The sequence below is a fragment of the Entelurus aequoreus genome, linkage group LG14 (genome assembly GCF_033978785.1).
Source record: "Entelurus aequoreus isolate RoL-2023_Sb linkage group LG14, RoL_Eaeq_v1.1, whole genome shotgun sequence".
NCBI classification, from domain to species: domain Eukaryota; kingdom Metazoa; phylum Chordata; class Actinopteri; order Syngnathiformes; family Syngnathidae; genus Entelurus; species Entelurus aequoreus.
This window is the reverse complement of record NC_084744.1, coordinates 62,030,204-62,042,722: the sequence shown is the minus strand read 5'-3', so window position 1 is coordinate 62,042,722 and position 12,519 is coordinate 62,030,204. Positions and strand designations below refer to the sequence as shown.

General features: G+C 37.9%; 1 protein-coding gene across 3 annotated transcripts in view; it reads right to left on the bottom strand.

Moving 5' to 3' along the window:
- Nucleotides 1-12,519, bottom strand: part of LOC133665175 (zinc finger SWIM domain-containing protein 5-like) — a 194,542-nt gene that overhangs the window by 37,247 nt on the left and 144,776 nt on the right. For all 3 annotated transcript variants that reach the window (XM_062070409.1, XM_062070407.1, XM_062070408.1), the window contains exons 3-4: nt 8,519-8,687; nt 1,747-1,895 (exon numbers count right to left, since the gene is read on the bottom strand). In XM_062070409.1, the coding sequence (XP_061926393.1) occupies nt 1,747-1,895; nt 8,519-8,648 (279 nt within the window). In that variant the 5' untranslated portion in view covers nt 8,649-8,687. The remainder of the gene's footprint in view (nt 1-1,746; nt 1,896-8,518; nt 8,688-12,519) is intronic.

The window sequence follows — 12,519 nt, the reverse complement described above, 5'->3', positions numbered from 1 at the left end:
ATCACTGGAGGAGGAGGAATAGCTAAACATGCTTCACTACACACCGTAGGAGGATACAATATCTCACCGGCGTCACAATGTAAACAAACGCCATGGGTGGATCTACACCTGACATCCACTGTAATGATACCAAGTACAAGAGTGTATCTAGTCCATACTACTATGATTAGATCGATATTTTTTTCTTGTTTCGTTTTTTTTAAATTGATATTATGTTTATAAAGTCAGTAAATATGTCCCTGGACACATGAGGACTTTGAATATGACCAATGTATGATCCTGTAACTACTTGGTGTCGCATCGATACCTAAATGTGTGGTATCATCCAAAACTAATGTCAAGTATCAAAGAAGAGAAGAATAAGTGATTATTATATTTTGACAGAAGTGTAGATAGAACATGTTAAAACAGAAAACAGGGCGACACCTACCCTTTACATCAGTATTTCTTAACCATATTACTATTGGTTTATTAGGTATTTCACCTCAAAAGTTGTTTGTTTTTACAATACTTGAAAATGTCCCACAATATTGGCTAATATAATTGCTACTTCTCCAACCATTCTGACTTACGGTTAGATTTGTTCCGCTTGAAACTAATCCTGACTGCAAGGGAATGTTGCACACTGTCAGGAAATATAATTATGGTGGGAGAACAACATTTATTTAGTCTGAAATGAGCCATAAAGGAAGGACTGTCGCGGCAATGCATTGTGGGTAACAATGTGCCTACACCTGTGAGTCATACAGCTTGATTCCAACTGTTTCAATATATTTATCATTTGTATATTCATACTAGGTTTCAGTTCAGTTTCCCATCTTTAACATTCAAAACATTTGAAATTCAAATCATTCCTTCAATCAACATTCAATTTTTTGTTACAATAAGGACAATAATGACATTTTTTTGTGGTCCCCTTTATTTAGAAAAAGTATCGAAAGTATCTAATCCTGACTGCAAGGGAATGTTGCACACTGTCAGGAAATATAATTATGGTGGGAGAACAACATTTATTTAGTCTGAAATGAGCCATAAAGGAAGGACTGTCGCGGCAATGCATTGTGGGTAACAATGTGCCTACACCTGTGAGTCATACAGCTTGATTCTAACTGTTTCAATATATTTATCATTTCTATATTCATACTAGGTTTCACTTCAGTTTCCCATCTTTAACATTCAAAACATTTGAAATTCAAATCATTCCTTCAATCAACATTCAATTTTTTGTTACAATAAAGACAATAATGACATTTTTTTGTGGTCCCCTTTATCTAGAAAAAGTATCGAAAGTATCGAAATCCATTTTTGGTACTGATACCGATATATATGTATATATATATATATATATATATATATATATAAATAATGGATATATATTTAATAATTGCATATTAAACGTCTTTAAAGTTTTGTAAACAATCAGAAATATCAGCTAAAAGTCAAACATGGACAAGTGTGGAGAGTGTTTAGCTTTTTTCCCATCATGCATTGCAATGGATTTAAATGAGTGTAATGTTGACTTTTTTATGGTGTAGAGACGTTTATTTGATAATATCCACAAAGTTCAGCGTGTTCAAGTGACCGTGTGTGTTGACTTTTTATACTAGCTGGATTTCTTTTTCCTGCCCCATGACTAGGGAAGGTTGTTCGGCTCGGGTCACCTCTGATCATCTAATCCAGTGTTAATATCGGGCCCCCCCCGGGCCCTCTGCTGTGGAAACGTGGAGCTGGGAGTTTAACAAGTACCTTAGCAAACATGGAGTTGAGCTGCTTGCCAGAGCCGTAGTAACCTCCCTGGGACAGGAACTGCTTGACCTGTTCCCGGACTTGGTCCTCGTCCAGGTGCCAGCAGTTGTCGTCGTCGATGCTGGCGCCGGCGGTGGGATCGGGAGCACCTGGGGAACCACATGTGGCAGGTAAATAATCATCACGTCACTTCAGATCATTGGCATCTCACTTTAAAAGAAGGCCTGACTAGCAAAGCGCCCTACTTCCTGCGCTTATCCAGGATTTCCCCTCATTCACCATGTTGACCTCTCCTCGGACTCACCTTTTTTGTTCTCTTCTGTCACGTTTCTAAATACGGATGAAGAAATGCTAAAAGTGGGGTCTTTGATCAAGCGAGAGGAGAACCACACGCAGGAAACATTCCACAATCAAAGACTCGACGAGCCCCCCCCCCTCCTCTTGTCAAACTCGGACAGGAAACACAATGTGCTGTTTCCTGCCCCGGAGACTTGGGGAATGTCAACATCAACCGACGGGACGAAGCAGACAGATACGCTATATTGCCAAAAGTATTTGGCCAGCCATCCAAATGACGAGAATCAGGTGTCCTAACCACTTGGCCGTCATCATGGTGCGGGGTTGTTCTTCCACGAATTGGGCTCGGCCCCTTAGTTCCAGTGAACGGAACTCCGAATGCTCCAGGATACCAACTGATTAGGCCCACAGGTGCATCAAAACCAAGCACTTAGGCATCCACAGTCTGTGGTGCCCTCAGGTGGTCAGGGAGAGCGTTCCACAGACTGGGAGCAGCGGAGCAGGCCCCTTAGTTCCAGTGAACGGAACTTTGAATGCTCCAGGATACCAACTGATTAGGCCCACAGGTGTATCAAAACCAAGTACTTAGGCATCCACAGTCTGTGGTGCCCTCAGGTGGTCAGGGAGAGCGTTCCACAGACTGGGAGCGGCGGAGCAGGCCCATTAGTTCCAGTGAACGGAACTCTGAATGCTCCAGGATACCAACTGATTAGGCCCACAGGTGTATCAAAATCAAGCACGTAGGCATCCACAGTCTGTGGTGCCCTCAGGTGGTCAGGGAGAGCGTTCCACAGACTGGGAGCGGCGGAGCAGAAAGCCTGGTCTCCCATTGTTCGTAGCTTTGTCCTCTGAGGTTGGAGGAGGTTAGGAGGTGTCGTGTGGAGGATTTGGGGGTGTATCAAATCAAGCACTTAGGCATGGAGACTGTTTCTACAAACATTTGTGAAAGAATGGGCCGCTCTCAGTGATTTCCAGCGTGGAACTGTCATAGGATGCCACAAGTCCAGTCCTGAAATGTCCTCGCTCCTAAATATTCCCAAGTCAACTTTATTATAAGAAAAGTGAAGAGTTTGGGGAACAACAGCAACCAAGTGGTAGGCCAGGTAAACTGACATAGAGGTCAGCATAGTGCAAAGACTTTCTGCAGTTGCTACAGAGCTCCAAACTTCATGTCACCTTCCAATTAGCCCACGTACAGTACGCAGAGAGCTTCTTGGAATGGGTTTCCATGGCCGTGCAGCTGCATCTAAGCCATACATCACCATATGTGGTGTAAAGCACGTCACCACTGGACTCTAGAGCAGTGGAGACGCCTTCTCTGGAGTGATGGATCACACTTTTCCATCTGGCAACCTGATGCACCAGTCCGGGTTTGGAGGTCGCCAGGAGAACGCTACATTTCGGACTGTATTGTGCATTTGGTGGAGGAGGAATTATGGTGTGGGGTTGTTTTTCAGGAGTTACTTCCAGTGAAAGGAACTTTGAATGCTCCAACAAAGATGGATACGATTTACAACGAATAGGTGTGTTTTGAGTCTTGATTTGAAGAGGGGTATTGAGTGTAAGTTACGAAGGTCTGGTGGTAATGAGTTCGAAAGGTGAGGGGCTGAAAGGTCAGGCACCCACGGTGGACACTTTAAATAAGGGGACAGTGAGATGGATGGATGAAGAGGATCTTAGGGAACGTGAGGTATGGAGCAGGTCAGAGAGATATGACGGAGAGAGGTTATGGACAGCTTTGAAAGTGAGGAGGATTATTAACTTGACTGGCCTGCACAGAGTCCTGACCTGCACCCGATAGAGCAGTGTTTTTCAACCTTTTTTGAGCCAAGGCACATTTTTTGAGTTGAAAAAATGCGGAGGCACACCACCAACAGAAATCATTAAGAAACAGGGTATGACTTTAAAGCATTACCAAGCATGCATGACTATAGCTCTTGTCTCAAAGTAGGTGTACTGTCACCACCTGTCACATCACACCCTGACTTATTTGGACTTTTTGCTGTTTTCCTGTGTGTTTTCTCTTTTTTGGGTATTTTCCTGTAGCAGTTTCACGTCTTCCTTTGAGCGCATCTACTTTGTTTTAGCAATCAAGAACATTTCAGTTGTTTTTATCCTTCTTTGTGGGGATATTGTTGACTGTCACGTCATGTTCGGATGTACATTGTCTTTGCTCCACAGTAAGTCTTTGCTGTCGTCCAGCATTCTGTTTTTGTTTACTTTGTAGCCAGTTCAGTTGTAGTTTGGTTCTGCATAGCCTTCCCTAAGCTTCAAGGACTTTGTTGATTGTCATGTCATGTTCGGGTGTACATGGTGGACGCCGTCTTTGCTCCACAGTAAGTCTTTGCTGTCGTCCAGAATTCTGTTTTTGTTGACTTTGTAGCCATTTCAGTTGTAGTTTGATTCTGCATAGCCTTCCCTAAGCTTCAGTGTCTTTTCTTAGGGACACACACCTTTTGTTTATTTTTGGTTTAAGCATTAGACACCTTTTTACCTGCACCCTGCCTCCCGCTGTTTCCCACATCTACACCTACTGGTATGGTATATCCTACGACTCTCCTCCATCTTTTTCTTCACATCCTGTCCCGTCAATCCACTCCTTCCATCGTCTTTCCTGACCACAGCCATGACGCCTCCAGGAGGGAGAGAGGAAGCAGTAATCAAACGGGCCATTTGAAGCCCCCGGTCTTTGTAGCCCCCGGTCTTTGTAGCCTCCAGGAGCGGCGAGGCTCTGATGCGCTTAAGCCGCTGGGCTCGCCAGACTGGATGTTTCAAGTCGGCGTGTCGCTGTGAAGATATCGCTCGGGTGCAGCTCCAGGGATGAGACTTTTCCAGCAGGAAAGGACTCGTAAAAATGTCAAACATTTCAGACGGCAAAGCATTGAAAAACATGGAAAGTACCCAGCAGGTCATTGCGCAATCAAGACTTGGTCTTAGAAGTCGGGTTCATCACTTCATGCTCATCGACTTGGATCGGTCAGGTCTAGACTAGATGCTAGTAGGGTTGTCCCGGTACCGGTACCAAAATGTATTTCCATACTTTTATGAATAAAGGGACCACAAAAAATGTAATTATTGTCTTTATTGTAACAAAAAATGTTAGTGTACATGAAACATATGTTTATTATTGTCATTTAGTCCTTCAATAAAATAGTGAACTTGTCTTTTAGTAGAAAGTAAACAACGTTTTTGTGCAAAATAACACTATGAACGGAAAAAAAAAAGAAAAACATTACTGTATTTGAAATTTTCTAATAAAGTAGTCAAACAAAAATGTCAAAATAACACTATGAACTAGTGTTGTCCCCATACAAATATTTAGGTACCGGTACTAAAATGTATTTCGATACTTTTCGGTATTTTCGATACCTTTTTTATGAATAAAGGGGACCACAAAAAATGTCATTATTGTCTTTATTGTAACACAAAAATGTTTGTGTACATGAAACATATGTTTATTATTGTCATTTAGTCCTTCAATAAAATAGTGAACTTGTCTTTTAGTAGTAAGTAAACAACGTTTTTGTGCAAAATAACACTATGAACGGAAAAAAAATTAAAAACTTTACTGTATTTGAAATTTTCTAATAAAGTAGTCAAACAAAAATGTCAAAATAACACTATGAACTAGTGTTGTCCCGATACAAATATTTAGGTACCGGTACTAAAATGTATTTCGATACTTTTCGGTATTTTCGATACTTTTTTATGAATAAAGGGGACCACAAAAAATGTCATTATTGTCTTTATTGTAACAAAAATATGTTTATTATTGTCATTTAGTCCTTAAATAAAATAGTGAACTTGTCTTTTAGTAGTAAGTAAACAAACAAAGACTCCTAATTAGTCTGCAGTAACATATTGTGTCATTTATACACCTATTATTTTGTACACATTGAGGGACAAACTGTATAAAATGGATTATTAAAGCACTTGTTCATTTACTGTTAATATCTGCTTATTTTCTGTTTGAACATGTTCTATCTACACTTCTGTTCAAATGTAATAATCACTTATTCTTCTCTTCTTTGATACTTGACATTAGTTTTGGATGATACCACACATTTAGGTATCGTCCGATACCAAGTAGTTACAGGATCATACATTGGTCATATTCAAAGTCCAGGGACGTATTTACTGACTTTACAAACATAATATAAACTTTTTAAAAACAAAAGAAGGTTTTGCGATCCTAAAAATATATCGTATCGACTAGATGCGCTATTGTACTTGGTATCATTACAGTGGATGTCAGGTGTAGATCCACCCATGGCATTTGTTTACATTGTGACGCCGGTGAGCTATTGTATCCTCCTACGGTGTCTAGTGAAGCATGTTTAGCTATTTCTCCTCCTCCAGTGATAATGCTACTTGTAAGAAACTCACTTTATTTGTCGCCATGGAGGCCAGGATTAGTGATTTAGAAGTAGCTAAAACACTGCGGATGAACGTTAGCCGCTGAGGGTGTTTCAGTGTTATAACTTCACCTTTATCTTTACTTTTTACACCAAAATGCTTTTTAGAGGCGGTATAGTACCGCATTTGATTAATTAGTATCGCAGTACTATACTGGTACTAGTATACTGTACAAGCCTAGATGCTAGTACCAAAGCTAAAGCCCCAACTACAGTTAGGGTATACATAGTTTGGGCTTTGGCACCAGCTTCTAGACTAGATCTAACCAGTCTAAGTTAGCTTCTAGACTAGATCTAACCAGTCTAAGTTAGCTTCTAGACTAGATCTAACCAGTCTAAGTTAGCTTCTAGACTAGATCTAACCAGTCTGAGTTAGCTTCTAGACTAGATCTAACCAGTCTTTAAGTTAGCTTCTAAACTAGATCTAACCAGTCTGAGTTAGCTTCTAGACTAGATCTAACCAGTCTAAGTTAGCTTCTAGACTAGATCTAACCAGTCTTTAAGTTAGCTTCTAGACTAGATCTAACCAGTCTAAGTTAGCTTCTAAACTAGATCTAACCAGTCTAAGTTAGCTTCTAGACTATATCTAACCAGTCTAAGTTAGCTTCTAGACTAGATCTAACCAGTCTGAGTTAGCTTCTAGACTAGATCTAACCAGTCTAAGTTAGCTTCTAGACTAGATGTAACCAGTCTAAGTTAGCTTCTAGACTAGATCTAACCAGTCTGAGTTAGCTTCTAGACTAGATCTAACCAGTCTAAGTTAGCTTCTAGACTAGATCTAACCAGTCTTTAAGTTAGCTTCTAGACTAGATCTAACCAGTCTAAGTTAGCTTCTAGACTAGATGTAACCAGTCTAAGTTAGCTTCTAGACTAGATCTAACCAGTCTAAGTTAGCTTCTAGACTAGATCTAACCAGTCTAAGTTAGCTTCTAGACTAGATCTAACCAGTCTTTAAGTTAGCTTCTAGACTAGATCTAACCAGTCTAAGTTAGCTTCTAGACTAGATCTAACCAGTCTAAGTTAGCTTGTAGACTAGATCTAATCAGTCTTTAAGTTAGCTTCTAGACTAGATCTAACCAGTCTAAGTTAGCTTCTAGACTAGATGTAACCAGTCTAAGTTAGCTTCTAGACTAGATCTAACCAGTCTAAGTTAGCTTCTAGACTAGATCTAACCAGTCTAAGTTAGCTTCTAGACTAGATCTAACCAGTCTTTAAGTTAGCTTCTAGACTAGATCTAACCAGTCTAAGTTAGCTTCTAGACTAGATCTAACCAGTCTAAGTTAGCTTCTAGACTAGATCTAACCAGTCTTTAAGTTAGCTTCTAGACTAGATCCAACCAGTCTAAGTTAGCTTCTAGACTAGATCTAACCAGTCTAAGTTAGCTTCTAGACTAGATCTAACCAGTCTTTAAGTTAGCTTCTAGACTAGATCTAACCAGTCTAAGTTAGCTTCTAGACTAGATCTAACCAGTCTTTAAGTTAGCTTCTAGACTAGATCTAACCAGTCTGAGTTAGCTTCTAGACTAGATCTAACCAGTCTGAGTTAGCTTCTAGACTAGATCTAACCAGTCTAAGTTGAGGAGTATGATTTGATGAAGGCCCGCCTATGGCACAGCCTAGACTCCGCCCCCTACCTGCACCTCGGTCTACAAACATGTCCAGACCCTGGACAGGGAGGCCGGATGGTACAGAAGAGGAGTGAGGGATGGCATCTAAGTCAAGATTGGACAAAAACATCCCTGAACGGAGGAGGTGGTCTGCGACACCACCTGCCTCCCACATACAACACTGTCCTTTCAACCACAAAAACATCCCTGAACGGAGGAGGTGGTCTGCGACACCACCTGCCTCCCACATACAACACTGTCCTTTCAACCACAAAAACATCCCTGAACAGAGGAGGTGGTCTGCGACACCACCTGCCTCCCACATACAACACTGTCCTTTCAACCACAAAAACATCCCTGAACAGAGGAGGTGGTCTGCGACACCACCTGCCTCCCACATACAACACTGTCCTTTCAACCCCCGACACAACCCCGACTAAGGAAGTTGTCTCACCATGAACCTGGTTGATCTCAGAGTTGGATGAGAGGATCTCATCTGCCAGCTTCTGAGCCGTGGGCAGCACCTCTGTGTGGTGGGCTGTGATCAGGTACTGGACCAGTTTCTGCAGCTGGTCCCGGTTCATCTGGAACAGGGTCTCGGAGATGGGCAAGCGGAGCTTCACCTGCAACAAGAACAGTAAATTACTACCATTTCCACCAAGGATCTGCATTACATGATACACATTTCAAAAACAGCGGCACCTTGATATCCAATTAGTAAGACCGTATCGTACAAAAACCGAATACATTTTTTCCATAATAAATAAACGTACTTTAGTACTTTGCCACGAGCGGTTTCTTGAATTGTTGAATGAAAACTACAACTAAGATGCACGCTACGATCAAACAACTGCTGCGTGGTAAGTACAATACTTACAGTATGAACACTTTTGAGGGCGCAACAAAACACCAGCCAATAATAATAATAATAATAATAATAATAGATTTTATTTGTAAAAAGCACTTTACATTGAGTAAACAACCTCAAAGTGCTACAGTGTATTAAAAAAAAAAAATATATATATATATATATATATATATATATATATATATATATCTCCTGAGGATTGAGGAAATCCCTCATGAAACAGGCCTGTAGAGATGAAATAGTCTTGTGATTTTTTCCCACACATACATATATATATATATATATATATATATATATATATATATATATATATATATATATATATATATATATAAATAAAAAGATAATTAAAAATAAAAAAAAATAAAAACTAGAACACCCAAATAGCTAAAACTAGTATGAATATATATATAAAAAAAGGTAGTTTTTTTTTTAAAAAAGAAGGGTTTTTAAGCCTTTTTTAAAAGCCTCCACAGTCTGTGGTGCCCTCAGGTGGTCAGGGAGAGCGTTCCACAGACTGGGAGCGGCGGAGCCATCGAACGTCTTGGAGTTACGACTGTAATTGAAACTCAGAAATGCGATTAAAAAACAAAGATGTAACAACTGGACAGCAGTTATCATTAGGGTCGTACGGTATATACCGGTATCAGTATCGTACCGCGATACTAATGAATCATTATACCGCTACTATACCGCCTCTGAAAAGTACTGGTTCGCCATATTTTTTTAATTTTTTTTAAATTTTTTACAGGCAACGTGGTGACATTGCTGGTTTTACGAGCCGAGGAGCATGTTGGGCAGCGCGCACACACAGAGTACTTACAAGCAGACACAGTGTGTAGACAGAAAAGGGACAACGGACGCATTTTGGTGTAAAAAAGTAAAGATAAAGGTAACACTGAAACACCCTCAGGAAGAGCTGCTTTAAGACTACTTCTTAAATCACTAATCCTGGCCTCCGTGGCGACAAATAAAGGGAGTTTCTTACAAGTAGCATTATCACTGGAGGAGGAGGAATAGCTAAACATGCTTCACTACACACCGTAGGAGGATACAATAGCTCACCGGCGTCACAATGTAAACAAACGCCATGGGTGGATCTACACCTGACATCCACTGTGATGATACCAAGTACAAGAGTGTATCTAGTTGATACTACGATGATTACGTCGATATTTTTTGGCATCACAAAATCTTCTTTCGGTTTTAATAAATGTATATTATGTTTATAAAGTCAGTAAATATGACCAATGTATGATCCTGAAACTACTTGGTATCGCATCCATACCTAAATGTGTGGTATCGTCCAAAACTAATGTCAAGTATCAAAGAAGAGAAGAATAAGTGATTATTGCATTTGAACAGAAGTGTAGATAGAACATGTTGAAACAGAAAATAAGCAGATATTAACAGTAAATGAACAAGTAGATTAATAATTAATTTTTTACAGTTTGTCCTTAATAGTGTGTACAAAATAATAGGTGTATAAATGACACAATATGTTAATTAGGAGTCTTTGTTTGTTTACTTACTACTAAAAGACAAGTTCACTATTTTATTGAAGGACTAAATGACAATAATAAACATATGTTTCATGTACACTAACATTTTTGTGTTACAATAAAGACAATAATGACATTTTTTGTGGTCCTCTTTAATTCGAAAAGTACCGAAAAATATCAAAATACATTTTGATACTGGTACCGGTACCAAAATATTGGTATCAGGACAACACAACTTCCTATTGCGTACTCCTTACATGAATGTGACCTGTGCCTTTTTTGAGATACTCGAGCTTCTCAAGTAAATCCAAGAAAGACAATTTTGTTTGACTACTTTATTAGAAAATTTACAATACAGTAGCGAGAAAAACTGTATCCTATTCTAAAGGTTTGCTACCTTGAAAAAAAAATAGAACATGTTAAAACAGAACGTAAGCAGATATTAACAGTAAATGAACAAGTGGATTAATAATCCATTTTTTACAGTTTTTCACTCATAATGTGTACAAAATAATAGGTGTATAAATGACACAATATGTTAATTACTCACTATTTTATTGAAGGACTAAATGACAATAATAAACATATGTTTCATGTACACTAACATTTTTGTGTTACAATAAAGACAATAATGACATTTTTTGTGGTGCCCTTTATTCATAAAAAAGTATCAAAAATACCGAAAAGTATCGAAATACATATTGGTACCGGTACCTAAATATTTGTATCGGGACAACACTAGTTCATAGTGTTATTTTGACATTTTTGTTTGACTACTTTATTAGAAAATTTCTAATACAGTAATGTTTTTATTTTTTTTCCGTTCATAGTGTTATTTTGCACAAAAACATTGTTTACTTACTACTAAAAGACAAGTTCACTATTTTATTGAAGGACTAAATGACAATAATAAACATATGTTTCATGTACACTAACATTTTTGTGTTACAATAAAGACAATAATTACATTTTTTGTGGACCCCTTTATTCATGAAAAAGTATCAAAAATACCAAAAAGTATCGAAATACATATTGGTACCGGTACCTAAATATTTGTATCGGGACAACACTAGTTCATAGTGTTATTTTGACATTTTTGTTTGACTACTTTATTAGAAAATTTCAAATACAGTAATGTTTTTATTTTTTTTCCGTTCATAGTGTTATTTTGCACAAAAACGTTGTTTACTTACTACTAAAAGACAAGTTCACTATTTTATTTAAGGACTAAATGACAATAATAAACATATGTTTCATGTACACTAACATTTTTTGTTCAAATAAAGACAATAATTACATTTTTTGTGGACCCCTTTATTTGGAAAAAAGTATCAAAAATACCAAAAAGTATCGAAATACATATTGGTACCGGTACCTAAATATTTGTATCGGGACAACACTAGTTCATAGTGTTATTTTGACATTTTTGTTTGACTACTTTATTAGAAAATTTCAAATACAATAATGTTTTTATTTTTTTTCCGTTCATAGTGTTATTTTGCACAAAAACGTTGTTTACTTACTACTAAAAGACAAGTTCACTATTTTATTTAAGGACTAAATGACAATAATAAACATATGTTTCATGTACACTAACATTTTTTGTTCAAATAAAGACAATAATTACATTTTTTGTGGACCCCTTTATTTGGAAAAAAGTATCAAAAATACCAAAAAGTATCGAAATACATATTGGTACCGGTACCTAAATATTTGTATCGGGACAACACTAGTTCATAGTGTTATTTTGACATTTTTGTTTGACTACTTTATTAGAAAATTTCAAATACAGTAATGTTTTTAATTTTTTTTTCCGTTTATAGTGTTATTTTGCACAAAAACGTTGTTTACTTACTACTAAAAGACAAGTTCACTATTTTATTTAAGGACTAAATGACAATAATAAACATATGTTTCATGTACACAAACATTTTTTGTTACAATAAAGACAATAATTACATTTTTTGTGCACCCCTTTATTTAGAAAAAAGTATCAAAAATACCAAAAAGTATCGAAATACATATTGGTACCGGTACCTAAATATTTGTATGGGGACAACACTAGTTCATAGTGTTATTTTGACA